This window comes from Physeter macrocephalus, unplaced genomic scaffold (genome assembly GCF_002837175.3).
Source record: "Physeter macrocephalus isolate SW-GA unplaced genomic scaffold, ASM283717v5 random_396, whole genome shotgun sequence".
NCBI lineage: Eukaryota > Metazoa > Chordata > Mammalia > Artiodactyla > Physeteridae > Physeter > Physeter macrocephalus.
In genome coordinates, this window is record NW_021145682.1 from 11626 (window position 1) to 27096 (window position 15471).

General features: G+C 46.3%; 1 protein-coding gene and 1 long non-coding RNA gene across 2 annotated transcripts in view; one reads left to right on the plus strand and one right to left on the minus strand.

Moving 5' to 3' along the window:
• LOC114485048 (uncharacterized) overlaps positions 1–6681 on the minus strand; it is an 11245-nt gene extending 4564 nt beyond the window's left edge. The window contains exons 1-2 of the long non-coding RNA XR_003678499.2: positions 6300–6681; positions 4830–5000 (exon numbers count right to left, since the gene is read on the minus strand). This is a non-coding gene — a long non-coding RNA (uncharacterized lncRNA). The remainder of the gene's footprint in view (positions 1–4829; positions 5001–6299) is intronic.
• The window catches only part of MMP24 (matrix metallopeptidase 24), a 32030-nt gene continuing 17677 nt past the window's right edge, over positions 1119–15471 (plus strand). The window contains exons 1-4 of the mRNA XM_007101733.3: positions 1119–1781; positions 7648–7796; positions 13240–13356; positions 15035–15339. Coding sequence (XP_007101795.1) covers positions 7741–7796; positions 13240–13356; positions 15035–15339 — 478 coding nt within the window. The 5' untranslated portion in view covers positions 1119–1781; positions 7648–7740. The remainder of the gene's footprint in view (positions 1782–7647; positions 7797–13239; positions 13357–15034; positions 15340–15471) is intronic.

The window sequence follows — 15471 nt, forward strand, 5'->3', positions numbered from 1 at the left end:
CCCCAACAGTGAGAGGCCCGCGTACCGCAAAAAAAAAAAAAAAAAAAAAAAAAAAAATAGTTCTTTGGTAAAAGACAATGTGGACCAAGGAGAGTGGGGAGACATGTGTCATATGAAGCTTCTGGTTTGATAACTGGGTGGGGGGTGGTGCCGAAGCCTGGCGTAGGAATCACAGCAGAAGGGTATTGAGCTCACGGTGATCTGAGATAAGGTACAGAAAGGAACGTGAGCTATAGAAAGTCCTGCGAGGGGAAAGGGGTGCCTGTCCAGTGGTCTGACAGTGTGAAATGCCTGGTTTCAGAGACAACTGAGTTTGAATCCTGCTACTTATTAGCTTTGTGGCTCTGAATGATTATTTAACCTCTCTGAACCTCAGTTTCTTCATCTGCAAATTGGGGATCATAATTCCTACCTTGTGGGGTCGTTGCAGTCTAGACTGCCTGGCACAGTGCCAGGTATGTAGTAGGAGTTCTAATAATAGTAGCTATATCCTTGTTACTATAATTAGAACATCTCTGTTAAAAAGTTGTTTATTTGAGCGAGTCAAGGTCTATGTCCTGTGATCTCCTGCGCTGGTCTTAGCTTGGCTGTCTGCCAACCAGAATAAATCTCCTTCATCCATAGCCGTTTGGCTTTTTGAAGACAGTCCTGCCTTCTCCAGCCTAAACGTCCCTCATCTTTCCTCGTGGGCTATGGTTCCTATGAATGACTGCCTCACTCTCCTGGCCACTCTCCCTTAGTCATGCTCTAGCTTGTCGCTGTCCCTCTAGAACTGGACTTGGACTTCCCATGCATGTTGAGGTCGATGCCTTGTTCCTGTTACTCATATTGTCACCCTAGATTATGACCTCAGCTGCACAAACTCTTTGATCAAGATCTTTTTTTTTTTTTTTAAAGGGGAGTGGTAGCTGATGAGGCAAGGGAGGAATTTTTTTTTTAAGATGTTGGGGGTAGGAGTTTATTAATTTTATTTATTTATTTTTGCTGTGTTGGGTCTTAGTTTCTGTGCGAGGGCTTTCTCTGGTTGTGGCAAGCGGGGACCACTCTTCATCGCTCAAGATCTTTGATTCTTTCTTTCTCATTCCAGCCCATGCTTCCAAATTTAACACCTTCCTGCCTGTCCCTTCTTTGTAGACTTCGCCTCGGCCTTTCTGACATTACCTTCAGACCCAGTGGGTTCCTGACCAAACACCAGGTCCTAATCATTCCCCTGCTCCTTCTCCAGGCCTGTGCAGTCTGGTTTGGGCTCACACCCAACCAGATGCAATGCTCCTGAACAGCCCCAGGAGACGCTGTTTTGACCGATCCATCTCTCTCCTCCCCCATGGCCATCTCTGTTTTCCAAGAGCAAACGGCAGCACACCAGTTGATCTGCTACTTGCCGCCTCCATTGACACTTCTAATCTCACCACCGCCTCTGCTGTCTGCCGCTCTCTTCCCTCTTCGGGCCACTTTTTTTCTCCTTGTTATTCTCCGCTCTCTCCTTTGCCTGCCACTGCAGCTAAACGTCTCAGCTTCGGCTTCTCGGGAACCAAAATCCCGCCTTCTGGCCAGCGGACCAATCACGCGGTGTTGTTGGTAATCTCTCCATCTTCGGTTCAGCCCAGCTATTTTGGTCCCTGCTCACACTCTGAGATCTTTCTCACTTTCCTCTGGGTTTACACCTTTTTCAGCACTTAAAGGGTGACAGACATCTTAGAGTTGGTTAACTGAGTTGTAAAGGTTAGAATTCTGACACGGCTGGTGATTGATTAACGGATCCAGGTGTAAAAAGATGAAAGGTAGGTCATTCTGTTTAAAACTGAATGGGGCTTTTTTTTTTTCCTTCAGTGGATTTTATCTTTTTTCAAATGGGACAATGGAGCCTCTTGCCTCATCAGGCAAAGAAGTCAAACCACAAAAGATTGAATTTCAGCAAACGGTTTTTTCAGTCCCTAATAGATACCAAGGATTGTGTTTGGTGCTTTCATGTGTATTACTCATTAAACCTTCCCAAGATGAAATCCCTTCGTTGGTACCCAGACAGTACCTCCTAGATCAACTTTTTGTTCACTCATTCATTCCTTCCTTCACTCACTCATTCATTCAGTGATTATTTATTATGCCAGGCACTGTGCTAAGTACTGTAGCAGATATAAAAATAAATATGACAGTCTCTGCTCCTTGGGAACTCAATCTAGTGGGGAAAACATATCAACCAACAGGTGTGATACACCGTGGTAGTTATGTTTAGAGCAACGTTTAGAGAAGTAAGCACTGCAGGAGTAAAGAGGGTGCCCCCTAGCTCTGCCAGGGAGAGTTAAGGAAGGTTTTCCAAAGGAGGTGACATTTCAGCTAGATTTTGAAGGATGAGTTTGCTCACATGCATAAAGAGAATGGGCTCTGTTGGCAGGAGGAACAGCCTGGAAGTGTGAAAGGGCAGGGAATGTTCTGGACTTGGGACGACTGGAGTGTAGAAGTCTTCCTTCAACATCAGGAGCTTCTGCTCAGAGAAGTCAGAGGATTGCCTGGGTCACAGAGCAGGTGAATGGCAGAGACAGGGTGAAACAGCAGAAGTTGGAACTGACTGGTCCCTAATGCATAGTCCTTAGCCTCCCACCCTGTAACACACACACACACACACACACACACACACACACAACCCAGGTCCAGTCTCAATGCCCTGTTCCCTGGCTTAGAGCTGTCATTTGACCAGTTCCTCCCCCTCTTAAGGGTCTGCCCCTGAGCTCCCAGTGAACTTGGGAGGGAAGCAGAACCCAGAGAAGGCTGATCCATTCCAGTGTTTGGCCCTGAACTAGACATTTGCCTAAGACCTGAGTCCTTAGATCCTAACTCCTGACACTGCTGAGAACTTCATAATGGATCCTGATAGGCTTTGAGATGCTCCTTGCTTGAGTATCCAAAAAAAGGAGCTTGATAAACCAGGTTGCCCTTTACAGAGGAGGAGCTACTTTCAATTCCCCAAAGTTTTAGAAGGCTGAAAAGAGTTTATGCCCAAAATTCCCTGTTCCCTATCTCCTACCATACGTAGTAATGAGGGCAGGAGGGAAGAAGATCCTTAAATTCCATTCTAGCTTGGAGGTAGGTGCTCAAATAATACTCGGTCAGTTGACTGGTTTGTCAGAATTATCTGTCGAAATTTCCCCAGCCATTTCCCAAATGCTGTAATTCATCCTAATTGGATTTTAAGAGAACTAACTGAGTCCACAGATAGGGAGGAATTGGATTTTAGTTTGTACCACACCTCTTTTTGGAAGGGTTTGAGGCAGTTTACAGAGTGAAGCAATGTTTTTAAGTAAGATTTTTAAGGATGAAACATAACTTGGTGGTTGGAAAGATTAAAAAAGTAATAGCTACTTCCAAGCATCACCGTGTTCAACACTTACGCTATAAATTTGACTGAAAGATTTCTGGCAGAAAGGCCAAAAATGGAAAACCACTGGGTTACCCAGTGTGCATTTTCTGAAACCAGAAAGTATGCGGAATCTCCTGTAGGGAAACTATTTTCCTCAAGCTAAAACTTGATAGAAAGTGATTGTGTTTGGTCCCAATAAAGCTGAGCGACAGGGCAAAGAGAGCAATTCAAGTCAGCTGTCATCTCTGCATGCAGTGTTCCCAGTGCTGTGTGAGAGATGGTCATGCCCACAGGTCACCTGAGAGCAGGTAGACTTGACTGTGACAGATGCACTACCCTCCGTAGGACCCATGAGGACTGGCTCTTGGTCCAGGGGGAGGGCAGGATGACTAGATTTCAAAAGGCAGGGAAGGAGTCAAGGACCATGTTTTCCACGTTGATTTTACAAAAGGTAACAGAGACACCATCCAAAGGGTTAGCAAACGAATCACTTTTGAGTGATTATATGCCAGGTACATTTGATCATTTCATCTTAACAGCAATCCTGTAGAGGAAGGTCATTGTTTACATTTTACAAAGAAGGAAACTGAAGCTCAGTTTGTCCAAAGTCACACAGCTGGCAAGTGGTGAAGCCAGGATTCCATCTCAGGACTGTGTGCCTCTTTCCCACTATACCGCCCTGTTTATTCAACCCAACAATTCTACATTGAAGTTTCTGTAAAGAAAGAATGGAATGTGACAGGCTGGCTGGGAGGGGCTGAGGAATACTGTGCAGGAACTTAATGCTTTGATGACATAACTGACCTGGGAATAGAAACCGGAGCTGGATGAATGGACAGGTAACTTGTCAGTTGCCCTATCATGTCCATTTCCAGATGCTTTACTTGAGCTTTTTGGCTGATCCGAGACCACAGTCAAGTCACAAGTGATTCTCTGCAATTTGCCCACTTTGTGAACAGATAATTAATGGCAAATCATCTCTCCCCACTCCCCTCCTTTCCAATCCTCTCCACTCATCACCACACTCCTCTCCCGCAAGTTCCAGCCATTTTATTTTATTTTATTTTATTATTTATTTATTTATATATTTTTTGCGGTACGCGGGCCTCTCACCGTTGTGGCCTCTCCCGTTGCGGAGCACAGGCTCCGGACGCGCAGGCTCAGCGGCCATGGCTCACGGGACCAGCCGCTCCGCGGCATGTGGGATCTTCCCGGACCGGGGCACGAACCCGTGTCCCCTGCATCGGCAGGCGGACTCTCAACCACTGCGCCACCAGGGAAGCCCCCAGCCATTTTAAATACCGCTCAGAATGTGCTATGCATCCCAACACCTCCAGGCAATTGCACGTGCTGTATCCTTCAAGACTTAGCTCCACCTGGATGCCTCCCCTGAGTTCCCCCTTGCTCCCCATCCCCACCCCTCCATGTGGATAAGACCCCCCACCTTCGTTCTCCCATGGAACCCTCTACACACCTGATTTTTAGTGCTGTATTTTCATGGTGGGTTTACTTGTTGGTCTGTGAGCTCCTTATTCATCGTTGTATCCCCAGAGCCGTGCACAGTGCCTAGCAGGTAGTCAGTGCCCAGTGATGTTTGTTGAATGGAGACAATGATCAGCTACTTTGTCAGGCACTTCCTGGGCACCTGATATAGAGAGATGAGTAAAACATAGACCCTTCCCTGGAGGAACTCAGAATCTGATACATAAAGTAATGATTAGAGCCCAATATTATAAGAGCTATACCATCTGTAACAGGGGATTTAGGGAGCACAGAAGAGGAAGAAAATAACAGGCTGAGGAGTGAGACAAGTTTTTCAGAGGGAATAATTTATGGACTGAACCTTAAAATAATGAAAGCTTTTTGCCAAACTTAGAAATATGCCAGGCATAGGGACTTCCCTGATGGCTCAGTGGTTAAGAATCCGCCTGCCAACGCAGGGGACATGGGTTCAAGCCCTGGTCCGGGAAGATCCCACATGCCGTGGAGCAACTAAACCTGTGCGCCACAACTACTGAGCCCGTGCTCTAGAGCCTGAGAGCCACAACTACTGAAGCCCGCGTGCCTAGAGCCCGTGCGCCACAAGAGAAGCCACTGCAATGAGAAGCACGTGCACTGCAAAGAAGAGTAGCCCCCGCTCGCCGCAACTAGAGAAAGCCTGCGTGCAGCAAGGAAGACCCAACACAGCCATAAATAAATAGAGCATTTCTAAAAACTAAATAAAATGGTTACAATGGTCGATTTTAGAAAAAAAAAAAAGAAATATGTCAGGCAGATTGGGGAAACATACAAAGGCATGAAAGAGATTCAAAGTTTGGGAAAGTGCAAGAAGTATTGAAATCCTGTGCCAAAATTTAGAATGAAAAACAGGTTTTGGATCTCAAACATGAAAGAGGTAAGGTTGTCGCTCTGTTGTGGATGTTTTAAGACTTTATTATTCTGACTATTTTGTTTTGGGGTTTTTAAAAAATATTTATTTATTTATGTATTTGGTTGGTTGAGTCTTAGTTGTGGCAGGCAGGCTCCTTAGTTGTGGCTCATGGGCTCCTTAGCTGCAGCAGGCAGGCTCCTTAGTTGTGGCATGCAAACTCTTAGTTGTGGCATGCATGTGGGATCTATTTCCCAGGCCAGGGATTGAACCCGTGCCCCCTGCATTGGGAGCGCGGAGGCTTAACCACTGTGCCACCAGGGAAGTCCCATGACTTTTGTTTTTACTCAGTCAGATGGATTTCATCACAAGGCAGTAAAAATGTGATAGCCACCTGGGATGAAATAAATAATAACTGATTTATAGTTTCTGGTCTGCCTCCTTCCCAAAATGGTTTGATTTGACTTGTAACAGATGCATCCACAATAAGACTGTTCATATAGAAACAAGAAACAGAACTATAGATGGGAAGGACATAATACAGCTTCCTAAGATCTTTTTGCTTCATTAGCTTACTTGGTGTTCAAGATAATCCTCTGAGGATAAGCAGCAGGTTCTCTGTGGTTTATGGACCAGCGTGTAGGTGTGCTCCTTACAGGACATGCTTGTGGATTCCATAGATATGTGGATATTTTCCCCATTTTCCAGTTGGTGCCACAGATATTTCCTGGTGCTCTGATTTCTTCTGATTTCTTCTGTTTCCATCCCTCGTGGTTGTTGGTGGAAATAATCATCTTTATTTTGCTGTCCTTCAGATTCATTGTTTGTTTGAGCTTCTTCATCCAAGCTACTTTCAGACTCTCTTGCCCTTTGAAAGTTTTTTTCCTTCTTTAAAAAAAATGACTCCATGCATAAAACTTAGAAAAGCACAGAAAAAAGTCACCCAAGATACTATAACAAAGGATATTCAAACTAATTCTTTTTTTACTGAAAACAATTTTGACATTATTTTAGACTTCCAGAAAAGTTTTCAAGAATAAGACCAAGAATTCCTGAATACGTTTCACCCACATTCCCCAACTCTTAACATTTTACTACATTTGTTTTTTTTTTCTCCCTCTCTCTCCTCTCCCTCTCTTTCTCTCTATTTTTTCCCTGATTCTGTTGAAGAAAAAGTTGCAGACATTGTGCGTCGTTATGTAAGCTGAAATACTTCAGCATGTATTCCCTAAAAACAAGGAATTCTCTTACATAACCATACTATTATTATGTTATGTGCGCCCTTCTAGGCTTTTTTCTATGCATATATTTGTGTACTCATATTTAAATTAAATAATACATTGTTTTGCTTATTTTGTTTATATTTATTTATAATGGCTTGCTCTTTTTGGAGGGATTAGCAATAAAGACTGCAGATAATCTCATATTAATATGAGATTAATATTCTATTAATATTAATAGAATTAATATTAATTCTATTAATATTCTACAACATGATTCTTCAGCAGACTTTGCCTTTGGACACAGTGGGTTTCTGGGTGGCACAGAGCTTTATCAGGCCAGTCTGCTTCCGAGAATGAACTGTTCTGGTGCTCTTGCCTGTCTAGTCATATGTCAGTGGAAACCACATACATGGTAAAGAGGCAGGGTACTGGAAAGCCTGGAATGCAATTTAATCTTTATTCTGCAGCCAGTAGAGATCCAGTGAAAGTTTTATAGCAGAAGAGTCAGCCAACAAGAGCTGGGCTTTCTGGAGGTTAATTTGACAGTGTCTGCAGGATGGAGTGAAGGAGGCAGGAATCAGAGGCTGAGTCCATAAGTCCCTCCAGTAAAACGACCCCTGGTTTCAAGGGCAAATTTCTGCCCAGGTAGAACAGAGCCTTCTCTCGCGTAATGCATCCTTTTCTTTTCACATGTCTTTCAGAACTGGTTAAAGTCATACGGCTATCTGCTGCCCTATGACTCACGGGCATCTGCGTTGCACTCAGGGAAGGCCTTACAGTCAGCAGTCGCCACTATGCAGCAGTTTTACGGGATCCCAGTCACCGGTGTGTTGGATCAGACAACAATCGAGTAAGATTTGCATAGGACATTGTGCCTTTGAACTTTCCAGACATACATTTGGGTTCACATTTGTCATGACCTCATCTGTATACCATGCCCATCCTACCTTCCTATCTTTTACCCCTGCAGTGTCATCGTGGGAGGGAGTACCCCAAGGTGCCCTTTCCTATGTGAGCTGGGGATGTGCTCTGCCGTAAACTTGCTGTGTGACCTTGGACAAGACTCTTAACCCTTCTGGGCCTCAGTTTCCTTATCAGCACAATAAGGGGTTTGGTTATAGATGGTCTTAAATCTCCTCTGACACTAATAACTTGTGGGTCTGTGAGTCACCCCTCTGGCATTCCTGAGATGTACACATCTCACTTGATACAGAGAACTCTAGAATAATAATGAGTTGGCAAGTCTTATTCCACTATTCCTATTTATCAAGTATTTGCTGAATGCCTACGTGTGCCAGGCACTGGGCTTGGTCCTTTGATCCCTGCCCTCCAGAGGCTCCCCATTTAGTGAAAGACACCATCATCTAGCTACACTGGTCTAGAACTCAGAAGGAAACACTGAGGTTCAGGGAGATACTTAGGAGGTAATGACAAGTAAGCCAAGCTACAGGGATGGTTTTATACTCAGGGAGAGGATAAAGAGGAGGGAGAGGAGAGTGCTGGGGATGGAACTCACAAAACAAGCCGAGAAGGAGCAGCCTGAGAGGTGAAGGAAGCCCAGGGCGGGGATGCCATGGCCGTGAAGGGGTATGGTCAGCAGGGTCGGCTGCCATGGTGGTCAAACAGGAGACTGAAAGGTGTCTGCTGAGTTTAGTAACAAAGAGGCTGGCCGTTGAAACCTCCGTGGAGTGGTGGCAGGAAAGTCAGATTGCCGTGGGGAGAAGGGGAGGTGAGGAGTGGAGATGACAAAGGTAGGAACAACTTTCAAGAAGCTGATCAGTGGGAGTTTCCTGGTGGCCTAGTGGTTAGGATTCCGGGCATCCACTGCCGTGGCCGGGGTTCAATCCCTGGTCAGAGCTAGAGAGGGATGAATTTTTGTTTGTTAAAATGGGAGAGAGTTGAGTATATTATATATATTTTTAAGGAATAGCCATGAAAGTTATTAAAGCTGTTTAAGAAAAGCCATAGCTGCAACGAAGGCACGACCAAGAGCTGGAGTGAGTTTCCCAAGCAGTGGGGGAGGGGCAAGAGCCCGAGCTCAGGTGGAAAGAAGGAGCGTGGAAGTCAGTGGGTGGAGAAATGGAAATCTAGCCAATTGTGGATCCAGGATCAATCCATCCCTTGGGTGAGTCACTCCTTGAGATAAGCATCTCTCTGGGCCTCATCTTGTTCATTTACACGGGGGTGGGTGGGGGAAGTGTTGGATTTTTGACTCTTAAATTCTAGATTCTATTATTCGAAGCTTTTAAAATTTAGTGAGTCTGGGGGTTTTTTGTTTTGTTTTGTTTTTTGGCTGTGTCGGTTCTTAGTTGTGGCATACGGGATTTTTCGTTGTGGTGCGCGGGCTTAGTTGCCCTGCGACATGTGGGGTCTTAGTTCCCCGATCAGGGATTGAACCTGCGTCCCCTGCATTGGAAGGCGGATTCTTTTTTTTTTTTTAATTTATTTATTTTTTGGCTGCATTGGGTCTTCGTTGTTGCTGTGCGTAGGCTTTCTCTAGTTGTGGCGAGCAGGGGCTACTCTTCATTGCGGTGCGTGGGCTTCTCATTGTGGTGGCTTCTCTTGTTGTGGAGCACGGGGTCTAGGCACGCGGGCTTCGGTAGTTGTGGCACGCGGGCTCAGTAGCTGTGGCTTGTGGGCTCTGGAGCGCAGGCTCAGTAGTTGTGGCACACAGGCTTAGTTGCTCCACGGCATGTGGGATCTTCCCGGACCAGGGCTCGAATCCGTGTCCCCTGCATTGGCAGGCAGATTCTCAACCACTGCGCCACCAGGGAAGTCCGAGTCTGGGGTTTTATGATACTAAAATTCTGTGTGAACATTTTCTATTCCTCAGATTCTCTGATTGTGAGATTGTGAAATGCTGAGATAATACATTTGACCGCTCCTATGATGCTGTGAGTACAGTGGACTCCTTGGCCCTGTGGCCTCACAAGCCAGCTGGTCAAAGAGAGCCTGACCGCCTTCCAAAGCGGAGGTTATTTTGAGGGCTTTTGCAGGCCTCATGGCAGCGCATCCCGGGGCAGGATCACTGGTGTGTCTGCGGAGGCACCACCTGGCCTTGGGTTTCGCTCTGTTCCAGAAGCCGCAGGCCTGTTGGACAGGCTTCAGAGAGTGGCAGGTGGCAGCAAGAGAAGGAGGCAGAGGGAAAGATCTGAGGGAGGAAGATGGCATTTCCCACTTTTGCCACTCTGCCCCCAGCTCTTTGTAGGAAGGCGGGGGAACACTGTTTTGGAGGCTTGGGAAGGAGGAAGGTGCTCGCACTTAATCCCAGACCTGATGCGGAGGGTGTTTGCGGGTAGAACTTGGACACCTTAGTTTTGGCTCCAGCTCTGTGACCTTGGGCAATCGCTGCCTCTCTCTGGGCCTGTTTCCTCCCTGGGGGCCCTTCCAGGTCTAGTTCAGCCTGCTGGAGGTGCCTCCTGGGTCTCTTCCCAGGGACTGTCAGTGAAAGGAAGCTAGATTAGCACTTTATTTTTTTTTATTTTATTTTATTTTGTAGTACACGGGCCTCTCACTGTTGTGGCCTCTCCCGTTGCGGAGCACAGGCTCCGGACGCGCAGGCTCAGCGGCCATGGCTCACGGGCCCAGCCACTCCGCGGCATGTGGGATCTTCCCGGACTGGGGCACGAACCCGTGTCCCCTGCATCAGCAGGCGGATTCTCAACCACTGCGCCACCAGGGAAGCCCTAGATTAGCACTTTAAAGTATTCTTTTTGAGTGCCTACCTTGGGAAATGTCACACATTAGTCACTCCTTCATTCATTCAACAAACATAGTTCCTCTAACCCAAACGTGCTAAGCACAGAAATGAAAAAAAAAAAAAAAAAAGCCCCAGCTTTTGTTTCTCAAATTGCATTAATTAATAGTTCATTCATTCATTCGACAAAGTCCCAGTCCTGCCTCACAGTTTGCTATAGTTTGCAAGTTACTCGATTTATCTCTGTACCTTTTCCCTCGTCTGTAAAATTGGGATCAATCATTTCTGATTACCTCACAGAGTTGTTTTGAGAATCAAATTTATTTATTTATTTATTTATTTTAATATTTATTTATTTTTGGCTGCACTGGGTCTTCGTTGCTGCGCACAGGCTTTCTCTAGTTGTGGGAATAGGGGGCTACTCTTCACTGTGGTGCGCGGGCTTCTCACTGCGGTAGCTTCTCTTGTTGCGGAGCATGGGCTCTAGGCGCGCGGGCTTCAGTAGTTGTGGCACTCAGGCTCGGTATTTGTGGCTCACAGGCTCTAGAGCGCAGGCTCAGTAGTTGTGGTGCACGGGCTTAGTTGCTCCGCGGCATGTGGGATCTTCCCGGACCAGGGCCCCTGCATTGGCAGGCGGATTCTTAACTACTGCGCCACCAGGGAAGCCCAAATTTACTTTTTTTAAAAAAGAAAGTGAACACCGTGAAAATTATAAACGTTTATACCCACGCATGTTATTGTTATTATTTTGTCTTTTGTTATTGATTTCCGAGTGTGGACATTCTAGGTGTTGTAAAGCATACAAAATGAGTAAGACCTGGTTAAGTCCCTCTTCCCGGCCCAGGGCCCCTGCATTGGCAGGCGGATTCTTAACTACTGCGCCACCAGGGAAGCCCAAATTTACTTTTTTTAAAAAAGAAAGTGAACACCGTGAAAATTATAAACGTTTATACCCACGCATGTTATTGTTATTATTTTGTCTTTTGTTATTGATTTCCGAGTGTGGACATTCTAGGTGTTGTAAAGCATACAAAATGAGTAAGACCTGGTTAAGTCCCTCAAGTCCCTTAATATTTGGTTAAAATAGTCTCTGTCTCCTTTTCTCTCTATTGCCAAAGGCAACTGCTTTCAACAACTGCAAATAAGGCCAGAGTGTTTTTCCCCCAGCGATCTCAATCTATAGTTCAGTGAGCTGGTCATTAGGGCAGCCCAGAGACATGAAATGCAAGGATGGCCCTTCCAATCAGCCGTGATCTTTTAAATCTCCTATCCTGGCCCCTATTTTATATCCCCAATGAAGTCCCAGGCTCACTGTTCCCTAATGCAACTTAACCTGACAACAAACAGTTATCAGCATTTATTTAGTTCCAAGCACAGGGCTAGCTTCTAAGGACACGATGATGAACACAAAACAGTTCCTGTCCTCAAAGAATTTACTATTTACTAGAGACAACAGACTAATAGATTTCAGATCACAATACAGTGTAGTTAAGTGCTGCGGATAATTACACTCCAAGTCCTACAGTTGTTCAGCCACTTTTTGAACACCTGGAGTGAAAGAGAATTTAGTGTCTTCCAAGCTATGCCTTTCTACCATGGGATAGTTCTCATTCATCCATTCAACAAATCATTCTTGAACACCTTCTGAGTCAGGCACTGTGCTGGCACTGGGGATACAGGCAAGGTTCCTGTCCTTATAGAGTTAGAATCTGGTAAGAGAGACAAAGAAGAAACAGAAAGCTAATATATGATGTAATTTCAGGCAATGATAAAGGATATAAAGAAAAATTAAGCAGGATAAACAGATAGAGGTGGGATGGGGAGGGGGAAATTATTTTAGAGAGGGTGGCAGGGAAGTCCTCTTGGAAAGGGTGACATTTGAGCAGAGACCTTCATGAAGTAAGGGAACAAACCGTGTGAAGAAGAAGGGCATGGCAAGCAGAGGACACAGCAAATGCAAAACCCTGAAGCTGAATGGTCTTAGCATGTTCAAGGCACAGCAGGGAGGCCACTGGAGCTGAAGCAGAGTGCCTGTGGGGAAGCAGGGCGTGCGGTGTCATCACACGTAGGTGGGGGTTAGATCGCGGGTCACGCAGGGGCTGTGGGCCAACGTGAGGAGTTTGGGTTTTATTCTAGGTGATCGGGGAAATCATTGGAAGGTTTTAAAGCAGGGCGTGATGTGATCTAATTTCATTTACAGAGCATTTCCGCGTGCATTCCCTCTTTGGAGGCTCCCCACAAGCTAAGACCAGCGAGAACTAGAATTCTCATGTTGCCGATGAGGAAACTGAGGCTCACATTGACTCAGTCGCTGACCCGGGCTCCTATGATTAGTGACGGAGCTGGAACTAGCAAGCCCGTGTCTTCTGACTCCCACCCAGTCTCTTATGCAGCAGCGCTTCTTCATATTCAGTTAGAAGTGATGAATTGAGCAGTCGATCGTGTTCCTTTTGGGGACCCCATCAGAGCCAGGGGCCCAGAGTCTGGGTTGAGTGGGCACGTTGCCATTCAGCCTGGGACCGGGGAGCTCCAGTGCCTTCCTAGAGTGTCCAGGGACCACAGTGTTGGTGTGTTTGTGTGTCCTCTCTCTGCCCAGGTGGATGAAGAAACCCCGATGTGGTGTCCCTGATCACCCACACTTGAGCCGAAGGCGGAGAAACAAGCGCTATGCCCTGACGGGACAGAAGTGGCGGCAGAAGCACATCACCTACAGGTGCCTCAACTCCCTCTCCTCCTCCTTGGCTTTGGCTCCACCCTCACTCTGATTTTTCCTGGCCTGAGTTTCTGAGGCTCACACTGTAGGTGGGTCTGTGATCAGGGCCAGGCTCTGAGACTCCCATGACTTTGTTCTCCTTGTAGCGTCCAGAGGATGCTATGTCTCCAGATTCAGGTTTGTTTGGTCCTTTAGGGGCTCATGAGTTATGCTCTGTTCAGATTCCTAGAGTTTTTAGTTATGGAAAGTGGGGTATGTTCGGTAACTTTCACCTGGGATAAAGAACTATGGCTGAACTCATCCTCCTTAGCGCTGCTTGCCAAACCCCACTCCCTCTGATCTGGATCCCTTCCCCACTTAGCCTGATTGATGGACTTCAGCTGAGATTCCCAGCACAGAGTTCCAGTTGTTTCTTAAGGAGCATAAAGAGCTGGGAACCGAATTGCAACAGTTGTCATCCCTTGACTGTCTCGGCAAAGCAGGATCAGGCTCCAAGTCAGCCCAGTGACCAAGGGCAGGGATGATGGAACCCATCACAGCAGACGCAGACATCAGGATTCAGATGGGGTGGGGTCAGGGCCAGGCATAGGGCAGGCTCAGCTGGGCCCTGTTTGGCACCTCTCAAGTCTCTGATTCCATCTCAGGTGGATCCCTGGGTTCAGGGGTAGGATCTGAGACAGAGATCCTTTGGGTTGAGCTAAGGACTCTCCTGCTCACAAGCTGTAGAGACCAGAACAGGATTTTTTCAGAAATCTGACAAGAGGAGGAATCTTAAGAAGAATCTGGGTTAGTAACTGCATAGACTTAGAGTCTCCTGAAGAGTAGAGTTAGAAGTGGCTTCTCACCCAATTCTAACCTTAACTTCTATCACGCAACCTCTTTGGGCTTCAGTTTCCTTACCTGTAGAATGGGTGAATAGTCTTTGCCCCAGGTGTTCATGGGGCAGAGCAGCCAGAAGTGGTGATGTTCCATCGTGGAGAACCATGCAATATGGATACAGTAACCTTACATAGTTAAACCTATAACTGACTTAATCACATGCCACCCTATACCAGCTTCTATGTAGACAAACAGTAGTAGTTGGTGCCAAAGATTTTTTTACAGGATATTTGACTTAAACTCTCCACTGTTTAACTGTTGTTTTTTTTTAAATATTTATTTATTTAATTTATTTATTTGGTTGTGCTGGGTCTTAGCTGCGGCTTGCGGGCTCCTTAGTCGCGGCAGGCGGACTCCTTAGTTGTGGCATGTGAACCCTTAGTTACGATATGTGGGATCTAGTTCCCTGACCAGGGATCAAACCCGGGCACCCTGCATTGGAGGCATGGAGTCTTAACCACTGTACCACCAGGGAAGTCCCTGTTTAAGTGTTTTTATAAATTTTATAAATGTACATTTTTATGTATTGGGAGAAAAACTTAAAATTTAGGAAATGTCATGCACAACTTAATTTTTTTTTCTACAAGTTCAACACAAACTTTTTCAGAGATCAAATATAAAAACACTAAGTAAAAGGCAGGGGTGGGGACCCAGAGCCCTGCCCACCCAATCTCTTCATCAACCCCTGAGGTACCGCAGCAGAATTCTAGGCCCACATGGCCTCTGGTGTTCCTTTTAGCTCTGCTGGTCTCTGATTCTTGGTCTGTTCCTCCCTATCAATCCTCCCCTCTCTCACCAGCATTCACAACTACACCCCAAAGGTGGGTGAGTTAGACACGCGGAAAGCTATTCGCCAGGCTTTCGATGTGTGGCAGAAGGTGACCCCGCTGACCTTTGAAGAGGTGCCCTACCATGAAATCAAAAGTGACCGGAAGGAGGCCGACATCATGATCTTCTTTGCTTCTGGCTTCCATGGCGACAGCTCCCCGTTTGATGGCGAAGGGGGATTCCTGGCTCATGCCTACTTCCCTGGCCCAGGGATTGGTGGAGACACTCACTTTGATTCAGACGAGCCATGGACATTAGGAAATGCCAACCATGATGGTAAGGTCATGAGGGGACAGGGGGTTACTTGGCTGTCAGGGAAAGAAGCCCTGAGGAAGAGCTTGGAGGATACCACAGTTGAGTTTCCTGGTTTCTAGAGCTTCTTGTCCAAGAACTAAGACCCTAAGAGGG